Raw genomic sequence first — 18,359 nt, forward strand, 5'->3', positions numbered from 1 at the left:
AGGCTACACCCTAAAATCTTTATTCCTATGATGAAACAATTTATTCCACAGGAAGGAGAATTCTATGTGAAACTAAGTATTAGTGAAGCTGCTATGAAGACGGACCTAAATTAAGAATACAGTGACAATACATAGTGTAAACACCCAGATGTGCATATATGCATGCAATTTTGCACCTGCATATTTAGCATGTACACACCTATACATGCAGCATCTTATAAGAACAGAAGGAGAAACAGGACGTACCTTATTCACAAACTCCGTATAAAGCATCCCCCTTAGAGCTCCACAGCTGCTTTTATTTCAGTGTCCAGACTGGACTGATCTATAAAAGCGTAAATCCATAGTGTTCTTGGTGTTTCAAGTTTTAGAATTCAAGAGGGAGAGAGGAAAATCATGCTGTTCCTCAGTAAAAGGCGATCTTTCTCCTTCCCCCCCCTTCCTGACTTAGGCTCCCAGCCCCTGGATGCCGTGATGTTCCTCCCTCTCTCACTCTTCCCAGTGGTGCTGCTGTTGATCATCCACTTTACTCCACGACAATCACTCTCTGGAGCATCCTGCCCTTACGTCCGTGCTGATCAGCTTTCCAAAGGACCAGTGACACCTCGGAGAGAGACCCCGGGAGCGTACCACTGGCAGAGGAAGGGGCATAAGCCAGACCCATCCATATTCTGTCAAACCACATGTCACATGCTGCTGGATCCCTCCTGCCAGCACAGCTGTAATCCTGTTTATCGCCCACACCACAAAACGGAGAATGCTTTTAAACTTGAAGGCTTACGTGTTTGTTTTCATTAAGTGATTCTTACTTTCTGGTAAGAGAGGAAAAATATCTACAGTCCTAAAAGGTGCTTTCACAGAGTTAACAGAAGTATTTTTATTATTGCATATTAGTATTGTATGTCATTCATCTTCACCAGCACCCTCAGTCACTTATAAAACTGGGCTGGTTAGTAAGAAGACACGTGCATAAATCATCATCACTACCTTGAACTCAGTAAATTTTTACATTAACTGAAGACCTGATTTTCAATCCTCATTGCAATAGCATAAAATCTAAAGCCCGGGGGGGGGCGGGGGGGGGGGGGGGGGGGGGGGGGGGGGAAGAGAGAAAAAAAAAAGTAAGTTACAGAGATGAAGTACAGGAATCTATCCCTGGTTTTTTCTCACTAAGGCAGATTTCTGAGTCTGTAAGCTCTGCCTCATGGAATCAGTTTGTTTTCATCAGCTGCCTGGTCAAGAAGCACTTTCCTGGGTAACACAGCAAAATGAATCCAATCCTAGATATGGAAAGGATATTGCAGGGAATATTTTTAGTTGCTTTGTAACCAGAGACTAACCCTGTCACATTTCTGCCAGGGGCTAGGAATTAAGAGGCTGCAGAAGTCACTGAAAAATTTTAATAACAACTTCACACATTTTAATACCAAAGATCAATACAGACCATGGTAGTTGTTTTGCTTCATTTAAAATAAGGTCATCATGAATTTCATTGGTGTCTTTCTGTGCTTGCCAAGAGGTGAAAGGATTGTATTCTACAAGTAAAAGAGAAAGGATTCTATCCTACAGTGATAAAAGAAGATAAGGGGAAGCAAATAACATCCACAAAAATGGAGATTCTTCTGAGTCAGGGCAGAATCTTACAGTAACGCTCGATATCACTCTCTGATGGTTACATAAAAAAGCAGCATGTTTTCTGCTTTCCAGGAGATAGCCAGGATTGGCAGTAGCCCAGTTTTCACTTACAGGCTGGCCCCAGTTTGTTCACTGAGACTGCAGCCTTAGTGAAACTCCAGAGAGTAACTTTCTAACCCCAAAATCCAGGCTACACCATCAAAAACCTTGTGTGGCAAGTGACTTCAGGAAATTTCACTACAGAATTAACATGAACACAGCGTTTTACACTCAATTGATTTGAAGCTGCTTTGCAGAAAAAGCTGATCATTAACGTCATGTTTTATTTACAGGGTGAAGAGCCATGGCAGAGAAAGGTGAAAAGCACATGGTTTTCCAAATAGAAAATTCACTTTAGGTAAGGTTTTCAGTCTTCCAAACCGTCAGTGTGTGCCAAAACAGTTGTAGATGTCAGGAAAGCTGTTGGGAGGAGGCTTCAACCTCTTCAAAACCATTCATGTGCAAAACCTTGCAAGCCTCAAGAGGAGACCAAGGTAACTGGCTGCTTTGGCGGTCGCAAGTCCCAAAGACAGAGGCTACACGGTGTCCCTCCTCTCCTCTCCTCCATTTTTTTCACATCAGCATGGAGCAAAGTGACAAGCACTTGGTGAAGGTTAAAGGGAGCAGCTTAACACAGGACTGTAAGGACTTGGAAAGGGCAAAGAAGAATGGGTGAAAAGGAGACAAAGAGGAAAATGGCTGTAATTTGTAGCATCACCCAGAGAGAGCCTTTGGCACTAGGAGACAACAGGAGCATGGCTTTCCTACAAAGCAGTGGAGAACTTCCATAGAACTGGACTTTCAGGGCTCCCACTAATACTTCTGTCCTAAAACATCATTTTTTAAAGAAAGATTTTGATATTTGCTATGGACTCAAACACCAGTAGATGTAAAGTATAAACTGAAGTCCTTCTAGGGCATGTCACTTACCTCTAGGAAGGAGTTTTCTTTTCCTAGTTGCAGAAATCATGGCAAAAAACTCAGGGAAGGCAGCGGTAGAAGAAAACTGAGTTTATTTCTCAGTTTATTGTAGATGGTGTTGGTGATATGACATTGTCATTGGTACTAACAGACCACTGATCTTAAGTCCTCATCTTAGCCCCCACCTAAACTGGTCCTGCTTTCCTTTGCTTTCTTGAGGAGCAAAGTAGCCAGGTGACTAAACTCTTAATAGAAAAGAAAAAGAAAAAAAAAAGGTCAGATGGTTATTTTTTTAACCACAGTCCTTGTTTGGTAGTTTTCATCTTGGACTTTTCATATTTAGTAAGGTTTAGTCATATCATATACGGCAAAAGTCCAGCAAAGAACCACATGTGAGTGAAAATCCTAGCACAGTATAGGATCGTAGATCACTGGGAAAGAAGCTCACTAACAAACAACAGTATAAAAATATCCCCAAGCAAACCAGAAAACTGAAGAGTATCAGAAGAAGAAACTATTGCTACCAACAGAAATGCTGGCAGCCTGACATCTTGCCATGATAGCCCTTGGCCAGCACAGGTAAACACAAGGGTGGGAAAGTAGCTCAAAGAAGAGGGACAGCAAAGGACAATGTAGCTAGGAGATTGCTATTAACTGCATTAGTAATATCACATCTTTTATTTTATTTAAACAACTTGGGTTATTGATGCATGGTGCCATTTAATTGGACTAGTAGCAGCTTCTACTTTATTTTAATTGGACTAGTAATCAATTATTTTATGTGTTTATAGGGTCCATAACAATATTTTTACTGTACCAGGCCAGGCTTAGGATGTGGTACCAATGCAAATGCTGTGAACGGTTTGATGAACTACTTCAGGCTCAGTGAAGATGTGAGACTTATGGAACATTGTGGAACACTTTTTCAGGAATCTTGGGGGGGGGGGGGGGGGGGGGGGGGGGCGAAACATAGTTTGGAAAATGTTCCAGTGGCTGAAGAGAACCAAGAAGTTGCTAGTCTTCCCAAGCTTGGGGATGAATCCAGGTGGCATGTACCATCAGAAATAGAGAAATAAAAGCCAATACTGAATATGCTTACAAGAATACAAAACTGAATATTTGATTGAGGCCTTTTTTTAGGAAAGAAAGCATACAGAAAAAAAATTTTAGAACTACAGGGAGGAGAGGGGAATCTTTCAGCCTATCAGTTCATTCATGATTTTTTTTTCTATTTTTAAAGCATCCTTTTAACAAATTATTGATTTAATACAAAAGAAAAAGAAGAAAAAAAAACCAAAATGGCATTATTTCAATTACTGGTACACCACAGCACTGTAATATATCTTTTCAACAAAAAGCACGAAGCACAATGAAGTTCCATGTTAACTGCATAACACTACACACTAATCTTGGTGCAACAGATAGAACACCAGTCCAAAGCAAAAGTGGTCATGTGCCAGCTGCAGGTTTTCTTATATGTTCAGCACGTTCACTCACATGGTTATAAAAACAAATTGTGGCTTGACGCTTAATGTCACATTGATCAACTGAGATAAAGCTTAAATAACTCTCTGCTCTGCTTGTGCAATTTCAGCCTGGTAACGGCTTGAAAGTAGGGAATCTGAGTGCAAGAGCTTCATCCATCAGGATGTGTCCACCCAAATTACTCCTATGGCACTCATCCTCTCTCATGAACAAATAGATGCCAGGACTCATTAGAGGGCAAGGCTGTGCAAACCTCCACATCAGCATCATGACGTGCCAGAATGAATTAAAACAGTGCTAGTGCAAAGCTTAAGGCACAGAAGAGCTCAGTGGTGGTGGGTGCCATCCTCTCTTGGGGCCTCATCTTCCAGCTGTCAAAACACATTAACCGAGTCCTTGACTATGCTAAGTCCACCAGCGCCGTTTTGGATGGTATGTCGTGCTCTAGTGCCCTTGCCATGAAGATGATCTTCACAGTGATTGATCCACTGAGAAAGATGCCTTGGAAAGTAAATGATGGTGATGCAAGTTCATCAGTCCACCAATATCAACATAAAAGTTCTTAAGAAATTAGAGATTTATGGGATGGAGGAGCTATAGCATTTGAAAACTGCACAACAGCTTAGTGGGTAGGGGATTCATATAGCTTGAGAAGACACAGTAAGAAGCTGAGAAAAGCATGCGGTTCTTTCACTGTGCAGTGTGGTGGGCTGACCTGGGCTGGATGCCAGGTGTCCATCAAAGCAGCTTCATCCTTCCCCTCCTCAGCTGGGCAGGGGAGAAAACAAAACAAAACAAAACAAAAGGCTTGTGGGGAGAGATAAGGACAGGGAAAGATCATTCACCCATTACCATACCCTCTACCTCTCCCTTCTTCCTGGACACAACTTCACTCCCAATTTTCTCTACCTCCTCCCCCCAGGCAGTGCTGGGGGTCAGGGAGTGGGGGGGCTGTGGTCAGTCCCTCACACGGTCCCCGCTGCCACTGCCTCTCAGGGGGCAGCTCCTCACACCCTGCCCTGCCCCAGCGCGGGGCCCTGCCGAGCTGCAGTTATTCACACACATTTTTCCCCCCTTGTTAAATCCGTTACCCGAGGTGCTACCACCGTCCGATGAGCTTAGCCTTGGCCAGTGGTGGGTCTGTCTTCAGGCCGGCTGCCATCAGTTCCATTGGACATGGGGAAAGCCATCCCTGTGGCCCCCCCACTACCAAAACCTTGCCACACAAACCCAATACATGCAGTTAGAAATTGAAGACACCTCTGGAAATTACCTGTCTCCAGAGAGCAGAATACTGCTGATCTCAGAACTTCCCATGAAATCTTCTCTTGAAAAGGTGATGTGGGGAAGACCCTTTTCTCAATAAAGAGCTATAAAGCTATATCTAAGGAAGGAAGGAAGGAAGGAGGTGACAGGTGACATTCAGAGATAGTGTCATTTTTTGAGGAAGAGAAGATCTGGATGACTAAATGAACAGAGAAATGGCGAACGAGTATGTTTTAGTTAACAAAGGTCCTAATCAAGAAAAATAGACCACGCTTACAAGGGATCAGAAAAAAGTGTTTGGAAGGAGTAGTGCATCCTTACTGCACCAAAACCCCACAGCTCCTTTTCATTCGCAGATGTCAGGTTGAAATAACAATATGCCACCGAAATCCCTTTCTTCGTTCATTTTGGATACCTGTCTTTCAAGTAGCCCCTGTGCCACACAATTCTTAGTTGAGTGTTCAAGTGGATAATCAATAGTATGGCTCAAGTTACAGTCCAATACAAGTAAACAAAAATAAAAACTTTATGTTTCAGCCACTAAGCCACTCTTCCTTACCCACCTGTCCGTACCTGTCCATTACAGTTCAGCTGTAAGTTTCTTGGGGCAGAAGTTTTTCTTCAAGACTTGACCACTTGTATCCCAAGACACAGCCTATTCTAGCCTTTCTAAATAATAAATGCTCCAATTTTGAAGTTATGAATTAGTCATCTGCAAGTTCTTGAGAAGTTACAAGGCAAGTGGAAGCACAAAAACCCCAGCATGTATCATTCATCAAATCACTGCTCTCTCCCTCTACACATTGTAGGTAGCTGATTGCAAGGCCATTTCTTTTGGACAGATCGCTTGACTCGGGTAGGAAGGTAAAATATTTACCTTTCCTTGTGGTCCCTCAAGAAAACAACATATTCTTAGCATGTAATCCTCAAGAGAAATAGAGTATTTTCTATGTGAAAAGAAATCCTTGTATGGATATATGAGTTTCTCCTACCTTGTGCAAAGTGGCTGTCTCCACTGCTCCACCAGCCACTGGACCTTCAAGGCTGCATGTTCTACTGTATCTAACTATGGAAAACTCCTCAGGCTCCCTCTCTTCTCTTGTTTTCTGCCTATCTTTGTCCTCATCCTGTTACAGATAACTCTCTTCAACCATTTCTCTTGCTCTGAGCCCTTCCTGATTTCTTGACTCCAAATCCCTTTCTTCTTTGCACCTACAACATCTCAGACGTATTGTCCCAAAATCTCTCAGCCACTTTGAGATGCCATCCACATTAAGCTCCTACCAGTTACTGCAGAGAAACAGATAGTCTGGGTCTCGTTATTGCCAGAGGCCATTTCACCTTGCTATAAAATGCATAGCTGAGAGTAGTCTAGTGAATTGCTCTCTAAACATGACAAGTTTTCTAGGACTGAAGAACTAGCTCTAAAATTAGTCCTAATTCTAACTTTTCCTCCACATAACCCCCTAAAACAACTTGTACTAACCTCCACTATAAAAATAAGCAACATCTCCTTTAGCATGCATGCATGTAATAATATTTTTCTCTTACTAAGGCATATGAAATCTGTGTGATCAATCAAGCTGCTAATTTGGTCTTCTGAGTCTGCAGAACTTGCCAAAGACAACATCAAACTAGGCCACCTGCTGACAGTTCACTCAGGCCATCTGGTTATGTCTCACTTTAAAAAAGGCCTGTCTCAGGCAATGAGGACACCTTGGGATTTTCTGGTTCCAGCCAGTGGTCCCCCGTCTCCCAAGAGGAGGAACATGAATGGTACAAAGCAATGATACAGACAAATAAAGTGGAACAGCCCAACACATGCAGGCAAGCATACTTCTGGACTTAATTCTATGGTGTATGAAAGCAGGCTAAGATTCATCTCACCTAACGTTCGTTGATGAAACATTAAACATCAAGATTTAAATATCTGGAAGCCTTTTATCTTTAAGCATGAGAAAAATAAACAGAAAAAAAGCACTTTCATCATGGAATCATTCAAAAGAGGAGATAGGTTAAATAAAAAAAAATGGAAAAAATGTAATTTCCTTAAAAAATTGAAATTAAAACTTCTGAAGCTAAATACATCCTAAATACTGATTTTTAATTTCTTCATCCCTGAAAATACACATTAATTCTGAAAACAGAATGAAAATTAAGCAGTTGGTTTGCTTCTCAGTTTGTTAAGCAAATCAGGACTAAAGAATTACACTGCCCAAGTTTTCCCCAATAACTTTTGAGCTTATTAATTCCCTCCAAAACAGAAACAAGTGGAAATCTCTAATTATATCTCTTATAATTGTTTGAAAAAATCAGTAAGAACATAGATGAAAGAGATGCAGAACCATAACCCTCAGGAAAGAAAGGAGGCAGAATCACGACCTGTGCCATTGATAGAAGCTAATGAGGGCATCAATCTTTGTTTAGTGCCTCATCAGAAAACTGAAACAAAACTATTTCTCTGTACGGTATTTCTCTTTTGACATCTTTTAGGGTTAAGAGGCATGGAAGGAATGTACCATGACTGTTTTAGAAGGAAAAGGGAAGATAGATATTAACAGAAAAAGAATAATAGAAAAATCAAGCTTCATTGATTCCACTGCTCATAATAAAACAGGTTACTTGTTTGTATTTGAAACTGTAAAAACCTCACCAAATTGACAAGCTGTACATATCACCTATTTAGACTGGTAGGCTGGTAAGTATGGGTAGACCCCATATTTTAAATGAGAAATAGATCTACTGAAGAGTCTAGAAAAAAGGCAACAGAATAAGCAGAAGTGTAGGGGGGATGGACAGACAGACACAAAAATACAAGAAAAGATATATTTTTAAAAAAAGTTTTTTAATCTAAATTGGAAATTATTTGAGACATCTGAACAGTGTAAAAATGTGTAGAGGAATGAATAAATTTTCTTCCAATCTATGTCAGAAAGGACAAGAAGGGAATGGGGCTAACATTTCAACAACAGAGGTTCACACTAGACACTAATAAACTTGGATTGACATCCAGTAGAAATAGTTTCAGAAGAGTCAGGGAGAGAGAAATGGGCTAGATAAAAGAAGAGTAGGGAACCTGAGAAGTTAAGTCTGTATAATGTAAGTATACCCATTTATGAAAGCAGCTCATATGCCAAGTAACTATTGATGTAACCAGCACAGAAAAAGATCTTGTGTATTAAAATCAGATAACAGATGCCGAAATGCATTAACTAGCGAAGTTCAAAAGAGTATGAAATGCTATTTGATTGATCTGTGTTTACTTGCATTGTAAATTCCTCTACTTCACACTGTCGGTCCAAGAAAGAAATCAAACACATTTGTTGACAGAGGTTTATCTCGTTGGGTTATACATTAATGACATTAGACCCAAAGGCAATTCTGGCTGGGTTTGAAATAGGGAACTGCTTGTTTGAATCTTGACTGCTTTGATAGTTCACACTGTTAAAGAGTTTGGAGTTTCTACTTTGGAAAAAAAAAAAAAAAAAAAAGAAAAGCCCCTTTAATTTTTTCCTTTGATGGAAGGATTTCTTCTGAATTTGAAACCAAAGACCCTCCAGCAATTTCACTAGAAAGCATAGCACCTTCTTGTTATATTTCATTTCCCTACACATAAAAAGTGGAGTCCAAACACCTAATTCTGCCTACGTGTAATCATTAAACACATTGGTGGCAGTCTGAGAAAGGGGAAATTCGCAAGTCACCCAGATCCATCATTTCCCTACATAGACTCCTGCTACCTTCATTGCAAATGAAAAAAGGTCAAAGGACACTTGTGTTTTTTTAATTTTCCAGTATATTAGACAAGCTTCAGGACAGGATAAAATACTGTTTAAAACTAGCTCAAGTACACTCCATATTTATTGTATTATTGAAACAGCTCAGACAATACTGAGGTAACACTATTTAGTTAAGACCATTAACGCTGAGCTAGAGGTACTGATTTTTAGAATAATATCAGAAGAACTAGTATTTGTTTGAGACGGTCAGAGTCTTCCTAAAGGCTCAATAGTTAATAGAAATGAGGCTGCTTTGACTTATGCAGAGTTATGGATCAGTTTGGCATTTGAAGAAAAGAAACACAATCTCTTCCATGGAGAGCTCAAACTAAGACTAAAGAACAAAATCAATTTTTCCCCGTAAAGAATTTTTACATTTTGCTACCATTCTGTTGAGGGATGTATTGTCTCAGTGGGTGGGTTTTGATCATTTTTAATATAGCTTAGATGATCCAACACTGATCAGTTCACAATCACATTATGCATGAAAGGATTCTTCTGCTGGTCTTGTTTGCTTGTGCACATGCACACACACACACTTTCCTACTCTGAGGTCCTTCATGAATGCATGACTTGGCATGACTCATAATGAGGCACAGAGCTGCTAATTATGTGCTCTAAAGGTTACACAGCCCAATTACTCCCCTGCAAAATGACCATCAGCAACTGTTTGACCTTCTTCCCCAAAGGCCGTGCTCTATAGCAGCAGAGGTGATAGTCAGGTGTGTCTTGAACAAGGTTTTGAGCACAAGGAACATGAATCTTACTTCCTACACACACAGAATAAAACAGGGTAAAAAAATAAGATCTTTATTCTCAGCTCCCAAGCTTATCAGCTTCCATCACAAAAATCCTCTCCCTGCCTTCTCTCCAATACGCTCTGTGTCTCCCCAGCAAGGGGAACCTCCAGATTTCCAGTTTAGAGCATCTCCCTTCCGTGACAGCATATCACTTTCCTGTGCATCTTTAGCTGGAGGTATGTACTTGGGTTTGTACTAGCTATTGCATCAGCCACAAACTTCCCTGTTATTTACGTAAGCTTTGTTAAACTGATCTGTGCCAGTTGTTTTAGCAAACAATTCCAATATGATTCCCCCCAACACATTTCTCCCAATTACAATTGGGAGAAGCCTCTGCTTGTGCAGTTACCACCTCTCCAACACCATTTTTTAGAGATAATAATACCTTAAATTTATGATTCTCATTTCAGCTCCTGTTTGTTTAGCTTTTAAACACAGTGGCAGCCTGACGGTTGCTGTATGTTTGCCTACATATACAACTACATCCTTTTGAGTCACTAGCTAAAGAAGGAATGATAATAGATTGAAGTTATTGATGAAACCCCATATCCTTGAAGCAATGCAATTGTATCTTAACTCTTGGGTCCAGGCTTTCCTCAGCAACATGCTCCTGGAAAAGAGGAAAGAGACAGAAGGCATATTTGTATCCACCTCAGCTGATTTATCCCCTACCATACTGCCCTAGGAGCAGTTGCATGACACAGATGAGAGAACGGAGCAAGAATAAGTATTCATCAAACTCTGCATTGCTGCCGAAAAAAAGGTACCTGCAGCTGTATCCTGACACAAGGGTTCATGTTAAAGCAAAGTTTTGTGCAGCTGCAGAGAAAGGTGGCGATCTATTACGCACTTGATCCGCACATTCTCACATGAGTATTCACTGGAGTCACTGGTTTATTCACCACAGTGAAAGGATCTCGATTGTGTAGCCTGCATGACCTCCAGCAAGGTGCAGCGATCAAAGGACTGTAACAGTCAGATCAGCCAGTTTAATACAAGGACAACCCAGCGGAGGCCACTGCCTGAGTTGTCCAATGGTAAGTATATGTGTAAGTTCTGTTTCAAGTCTTTCTTTTCTCTGGGTGCTCTTTGGGCACAGCAAACAAGAAACTTGAACTCTGTCCTATAAAGCAGAATCTCTTGAAGTGGACAGAAAGAGTGAATGCAAAAGAAAAGAAAATAAGAATGGGCAGAAACAGCAGCAGAAAGCAGATAAAACTGTAAAAGCAAAAGAGAAAATTCTTGAAGTAAAATGGGTTGGAAGATGAAAGAGACTTAAAGGAAAAGAAAGAGGAAAAGTTTCTGAAAAGACATTGCTGTTCATTTAAACTGCATCGTCTGTGGTGCGACAATCCCCAACATTCCCTTCACTATTTCAGGGTAGGGATGTCCTCCCTATGCAGTTCCTCCCCTCAGGCTCCTGCTCAGCCTTGTTTATCACTTGCCTTTTTTTACTCTCTTCCCACTCCCTTCCCAGACACTGTTGCTTCCCTGTGCATGTCACACATTTTAGTCCTTAGACCACAGTCTCGTCTCCCCAGTCCCACAAGTATCAGGCTGAAGCCTACTTACCATGCTCTATTTACTTCCAGAGTGAAAAAACAACAAAGTAGTCATGAGGTGTTTTGGAGACTGTTGTACCTGGTCTGGATTATGGTCGTCAGGCCCTGACAACATGGATTGCACCAGAGAAATCATGGTAGCAGAAAGCCTCTGCACGCAGCAGAGTGGGAAGCAGACTCTACCATCAAATTAATGCTTTTATACTACCAAAAAACACCTCTAAACAGCATCATCTTCAATGCAAAGAGAAGTGGCAGCAAAGAAAAGTGGTTTCTCAAGTAACCCAGAAGGTAATAAAGCAACAGAATTAGTGCTTGGAGATGTCAAATACTAGCTTGTTGAGCATTTACCATTGATTCAGTTCTGGTGGATTAATTAAAATTGTACTTAAAAAAACCTAAAGTAGTCACAGCAGAAGACTGTTGCTTGACCAAATTATTTTTTTGTGGAAAACAGTACAAAAGGAAAGGTTTCATTTCCTCCATTTGAATGTGTTTGTGAGAGATGCGGGTTTAACATCAAGTCTTTCATGGTATTTTCACAGACTTCAAATACAGATGGACAAAGTTGCACTTCATATTTTCAACAGGTATCCAAAACCTTTATCACTGTTTATTTTTGTATCAATACACCAGTACTCATCCATTTTGCATCACTTGTGACAAGATATAAACAAAAATACACAGAACAAGAAAACCTTCCCAGCTGGGAGAAGACACTTAGGCAATACCTTGAGGACCAGGCATAAATTTCTTGTATTTCCAGTAGAGAAAACTGGAGTTAACAATTACTAGAGCGAAGACCACAGGAGAAAAGGGCAAAGGACAAAACAATAGCATTTGCAAACAGTTGAGTGCAAGAGGCAGCAAAATTTGAGTTTGACATAACTAATTTTTCACACTCTTCAATTTCTGAGACCTAAAGGCAGCTGTCTCTGCATCTGTGTCACATACTTTTGGAAGACAAGCATAAACCTCCATTTAATGGGGCTACATTATCTTACTTCACTAGTTTTCTTGCATGTTGACAAATATTGTGACTTTCTTGAAGATCACTAAAGGTAAACGCAAAGCACTATGCGTTTATGCATAAGGAAGGATATTAGAGGTCTCTGTGTATGTGGTACAGCACAGAGAGCAGAGTGGGAACACCTTCCTCAGAAATAAACCCACTTCTTCTCTTACTGTTTTACACCTCTGCAAAATGTGTGACATGCAATAGTAATAGAGGCTCGCTAAGGTGATCCCACTTCGATGATGTCTCTGTCATGGTGACTGTCTCCAGGGTGCCGGGACTGCATCTGCAGCTACAAAAGCGGTGCCAAAATGTGTATAAAATGGGAGCCAAGCCTACAGACAAGCAAGCACCCCAGACTCCTGACAGTATCTGCCATGTCTAGGCAGGCCACAGAGGAAAGAATCATAGAATCGTTTAGGTTGGAAAACACCTTTGAGGTCATCAAGTCCAAATGTTAACCCAGCACTGTCAAGTCCACCACTAAACCATGTCCCTACACACTGCATCTATGCATGTTTTAAACACCAGCAATGGGGACTCAGCCACCTCCCTGGGCAGCCTGGTCCAGTGCTTGACAACCCTTTTGTTAAGACATTTTTACTAATATCCAAACTAAACCTCCCCTGACACAACTTGAGGAAGTTTCCTCTTGTCCTGTCACTTGTTATCTGGGAGAAGAGACCGACCGCCCCTGCCTACAACCTCCTGTCAGGCAGCTGTAGAGAGCAGTAAGGTCCCCCCTGAGCCTCCTCTTCCCCAGGCTGAACCCCCCCAGGTCCCTCAGCCGCCCCTCATCAGCCCTGTGCCCCAGCCCCTGCCCCAGCCCCCTGCCCGGCTCTGGACACGCTCCAGCCCCTCCACGTCCCCCTGCAGTGAGGGGCCCAAAGCTGAACACAGGGGTCCAGGGGCGGCCTCACCGGTGCCCAGCGCAGGGGGACGGGCACTGCCCTGCTCCTGATGGCCACACTCTTTCGCATACCAGCCAGGATGCTGATGGCCACCTGGGCCACCTGGGCACACAGCTGGCTCATGCCCAGCCGGCTGCTGACCAGCACCCCCAGGCCCTTTCCCACCAGGCACCTTCCCAGCCCCCTGCCCCCAGCCTGTAGCGCTGCCTGGGGTTGCTGTGACCCAGGGGCAGGACCCGGCACTGAGCCTGGTCGAACCTCGTGCCATTGGCCTCGACCCATCGGTCCAGCCTGTCCAGACCCTCTGCAGAGCCTGCCTGCCCTATGGTGAGTCAACACTCCCCAACAACTCAGTGTCATCTGCAAACTGACTGAGGGTGCACTCAGTCCCCTCATCCAGGTCATCGATAAAGACATTAAACAGAACTGGCCCCAGCGCTGAGCCCTGGGGAACACCGCCTGTGACCGGCTGCCAGCTGGATGTAACTCCATTTGGTACACTCTCTGAGCTCAGCCATCCAGCCAGTTTTTTACCCAGCAAAGCGTACGCCTAAGCCACAAGCAGCCAGTCTCTCCAGGACAATGCTGTGGGAGACAGTGTCAAAGGCTTTACTAAGGTCCAGGCAGACAGCATCCACAGCCTTTCCCTCATCTGCTAGGCAGGTCATGTTATCACAGAAGAAGATCATTAAGTAGGACCTGCCTGTCATAACCCCATGCTGGCTGGGCCTGATCCCTTGATTGTCTTGCATGTGCTACACGATGGCGCTCAGGATGAGCTGCTCCATAACCTTCCCTGGCACCAAGGTCAGGCTGACAGGCCTGTAGCTCGCTGGATCCTCCTTCCTGCCTTCCTTATAGATGAGTGTCACATTGTGTAACCTCCAGTCTGCTGGGACCTCTCCAGTTTGCCAGGTCTGCTGCCAAATAGTGGACAGCTGCTCCTCCACCACCTCCCTCAGTACCCTCAGGTGGATCCCATCCGACCCCATAGACATGTGCACATCTAAGTGGAGCAGCAGGTCACTGATTTTTTCCTCCTGTGCTGTAGGGACTTGCTTCTGTTCCTCACCTCTGTCTCCCAGCACAGGGGGATGGGTACCCTGAGTGAAGCTGGCCTTGTTGTTAAGGGCCTAGGCAAAGAAAGCACTAAGCACCTCAGCCTTTTCGGCAATGTTTCTCACCACATCCAATAAAGGATATAGATTATCCTTGGCCTTCCTTTTGTTTCTAATGATTTGTAAAAACATTTTTTTTAATATCTTTTACGGCAGTGGCCAGCCCGAGCTCTGCTGGGCTTTCACCTCTCCGACCCGCACCCTGCACAGCCTCACAGCACCCCTGCGGCCCCCCAGAGCTGCCTGCCCCCTCTGCCAGCGGTGGAAACTCTCCCTTTCCCCAGTTCCAGCCCCAGCTCCCTGCTCAGCCAGGCCCCCTCCTCCCCCACCGCTCATCTTTGCCTTTCGCCGTTCAGAATTCCTCCCTGAGGAGCGCCCGGCCTGCCCGGAGCCCTGGGCCCTGCAGGGCTGCCTCCCCAGGGGCTCTGTCACCCGGCCCCCGGCAGCACAGGGCAGCCCTTCTGCCGAGCCCCCTCCTCACGGCTCTGAGAAATGAAAACTCCTGTCACCCGGCGATCGCTGTGCCACAGACGCCCTCCAGCCCCCACGTCACCCACCAGTCCGTCCCTGTTTGCCCGTGGCAGGCTCCGTGGGGCATCTCCCCCGGCTGGCTCGCTGACCAGCTGGGTCAGGCAGTTATCCTCCGCCTGCTCCGGGAACCTCCCGCACTGTCCCCTCCTCGCTGTGGTGTATTTCCAGCGGCCATCCGGCAGGTTGAAGTCCCCCACAAGAACAAGGGCTAGCAATTATGAGGCTTCTCCCAACCGCTTGTAGAACATTTCCTCTGCCTCTCCATCCTGGTTGCGTGGTCTAGAACAGACTCCCACCATGATATCCACCTTGTTGGCCCTTCCTGATTCTTACCCATAAACATTCAACCCTACTGCCACCATCATTCAACTCTAGGTAGTCGAAACATCCCCTGACATACAGAGCTGCCCCACTGCCTCTCCTTCCCTGCCTATCCCTTCTGAAGAGTTTGCAGTCACCCATTGCAGCACCCCAGTCATGTGAGTTATCCCACCATGTTTCTGTGATGGTGATTATGGCATAATTTACCTGCTTCATGATGGATCCCAGCTCCTCCTATTTGTGGCCCAGGCTTTGTGCATTGGCAAAGATGCACTCCAGCTGTGCTGTTGATCTCACCTCCACCCTGGCATGCCACCCCCAGGCTCATCTCTAATGAGCTTGGTTTTATTCCCTTCCCCCTTTAAATCTAGTTTAAAGCTCTCTTGATGAGCCCTGCTAACTCCTGACCTAGGGTCATTATCGCCCTTTGAGACAGGTGAACCCCTGCTGCTGCTGTGTAAACTGACCCATGATCAAACCCCCTGAAATTTAGCTCTTGACACCACGCCCAGAGCCAGGTATTGATCTGTGTGATCTTCTGATCACACACCCCATCGTTCCCTGCAACTAGCATTATAGAATAAATATCACTACTTGTCCTCCTGATCCCTCAACCAGTTGCCCCAAGGCCTCTCTTGACTGCCCTCAGACTTCTTGTCATTTGGTCTTCATCATTGCCTACTGGAAGAGCAGTAATGGGTAGTAATCAGAGGGCCCTACCAAAAAAGGGTGTTTTCTAGTACTATCCCTTATCCAGGCCTCAGAGAGGCAGAAGACTTCCCATGGGTTGGGTCTGGTCGGCATATGGCACTCTCTGTTCGCCTCAGAGTGAAGTCGCCAATGTCAACAACCTTCCCTTTCTTCCTAGCAGAGCTGGTCATGATGCCTGGGATTGATTGACTCTCCCTAGGCAACTTGTGCTCCTTGGGGGCTACTTTTGTACATGGGGGGTTGGCCACTTTCAACCCTCGCCCTGCCTGCGCCAGGTCAGAGCTGCCGCTCAGCAGGGCCTCAATGCTTCCCTCTCTGGGGGGAGAGGCTGGGGCACCTTCTTTCTCCATCTGCACTCACTTCTCAGTTTTGAAAAGGAAAAGGTGAAGGCAACATTGCCACCTTTGCTAGGTGACTATCCAAGAGATGCCATCACCACTAACAAGCATGAAATGGGGCTCCACGCTGGCAATCACATTTCTGCAACCATCTGTCAACCACTGCAAAAATACCAGCAGAAAATACTTTTCAGGTCATTTTTCCCACTACGATACCTATTTTTTTTTACCACAAAACCAGCACTACTGTCCTAAACCATCTCAAGAACATGAATTAGTTGTTTTCCCCTGCAAACGCAAGGTTCTCATTCCCTTAATCCTAAATGCTTGTTCTTTCTTTAAGTCATTCCCACCATATGGATGGATTATTAACAGTGTTGAAAAAGTTGCTATTAGAGAAGCTATAATCGCCGCCTACAAAGCACTCTGTGATAAACTGCCTTCCGGCTGGTAGAAAGTAGGGAAGAAAGGACAAATGAGTTGTCCGAATGAGTTTGTCTGACCCCCACCCATTCACCTGGAATTCGAGTGTCTGGGTATCGGGTTCTACCTGAGGACACACCGGCACCTCCCAAAAGCAATTTGCCTCACTGTGCCCTTGCCAGTCCCAGCTGAAACAATGTATTTTCTTTCTAATACATATATAAATAATGTAAACATCTACATGAGATCTAAATACATATAGAGAGAGACTGTATTAAGAGATTCTTCTCAATGCAGTTAATACGTGTTTTGCAGAGCTATATAAATATCCAGATGAAGCAGGAACACAGCATTACAATGAATGTTTGGAACGATGAAATCTCATCATCCAGCACTGCAGGCAGCCAGGGTGTAAGCAGATCACACTCCTTTTTCTTTTCTTTTCTTTTTTACAGCTTGGCTGTTTGTTCCTTTGGTTTTACTGTAGGCCTATCCCTGACTTTCATGCAGTGATGATTGGAAATTTTTCTGTTATGTCCAGCCTGAACATAAACCTATTTATTATTATATTGAAACTCTCCTGTAGCTCTGATAACTCTTGCCTCACTCATTTATTTCCCCACTGTATTACAGGAACCACTATTATTTCAACCTTCATTTTGCCATCTAAGTAGATGAAGTACCTTCCATTTTCTGCATGAAGAGAGATTCCCCATTTCTCAGATCACAGTCACTCACTCTCAGGTGCTGCCTTAGTTTATCCATCTTTATGCAGTGTGAGACACTACATCCTAGATGAGGGGGTTTATGTATGTATCACATACCAGGGGTGTTCATTCTCCCTGGTTTTTATTGAAAAACCTTTCTGATACAATTTAGGAGAGCATTCAGCCCTTTGACAGCAGTAGAATTAGGGTCTGTGTTGAGCCTGTGATGGGATAGTCTTTCACGTCAAGATAGGCTCATCTCAAGAAACAACCTAAGAGCAGTTCCTGCTGCTATTTCCTAAGGGCATCCCTTGTACCTGGGACCTGCATACCTCACCCTGTTTCCAATTACTTCAGACTTCAGGGTGACTGTTTTCATCAGCCACGTTAATACTGGGAAATTATTCCCTGGCACTGAGTCTTGGTCACCTATATTTAAACTGAATGTTTGTCCACATTTTCAGCCAAGACAAACCAGCACCCTACCAACAAATCCCAACCGTGGGCCAGGAATTATTCCCAAAAAGGTAGCCTGGATGTGGCCTCACCATTTTGCTGGCCAAAGTAGCTTCATAGCATGGAAATACTGGCTGGCACCAGGGCCAAAGGGCCAGCTGTGATCCTGCTGATGTTCCTAGTGCCAACGCACCCAACACGTGCTGTTTTAACCTCCTGATTAAGTATGGTCACTACGGATAGCTACAGACCTGGATCATTGCTGATGGTTTAAATCTGTCAAAAGCAGTATATTTGCCATTGGACTAAGCGTGACTTTTGCCTCTGTAACACTTATATGT

The 18,359-nt window shown here is 43.9% G+C and overlaps 1 protein-coding gene across 1 annotated transcript in view; it reads right to left on the reverse strand.

The window, feature by feature from the left end:
- OPN5 (opsin 5) overlaps nt 1–676 on the reverse strand; it is a 38,422-nt gene extending 37,746 nt beyond the window's left edge. Inside the window, exon 1 of the mRNA XM_040599458.1 lies at nt 247–676. Within this exon, the coding sequence (XP_040455392.1) occupies nt 247–273 (27 nt within the window). The 5' untranslated portion in view covers nt 274–676. The remainder of the gene's footprint in view (nt 1–246) is intronic.
- Between the last annotated feature and the right edge of the window lie 17,683 nt (nt 677–18,359).

This window comes from Falco naumanni, chromosome 6 (assembly GCF_017639655.2).
Source record: "Falco naumanni isolate bFalNau1 chromosome 6, bFalNau1.pat, whole genome shotgun sequence".
In the NCBI taxonomy this organism is placed as follows: Eukaryota; Metazoa; Chordata; class Aves; order Falconiformes; family Falconidae; genus Falco; species Falco naumanni.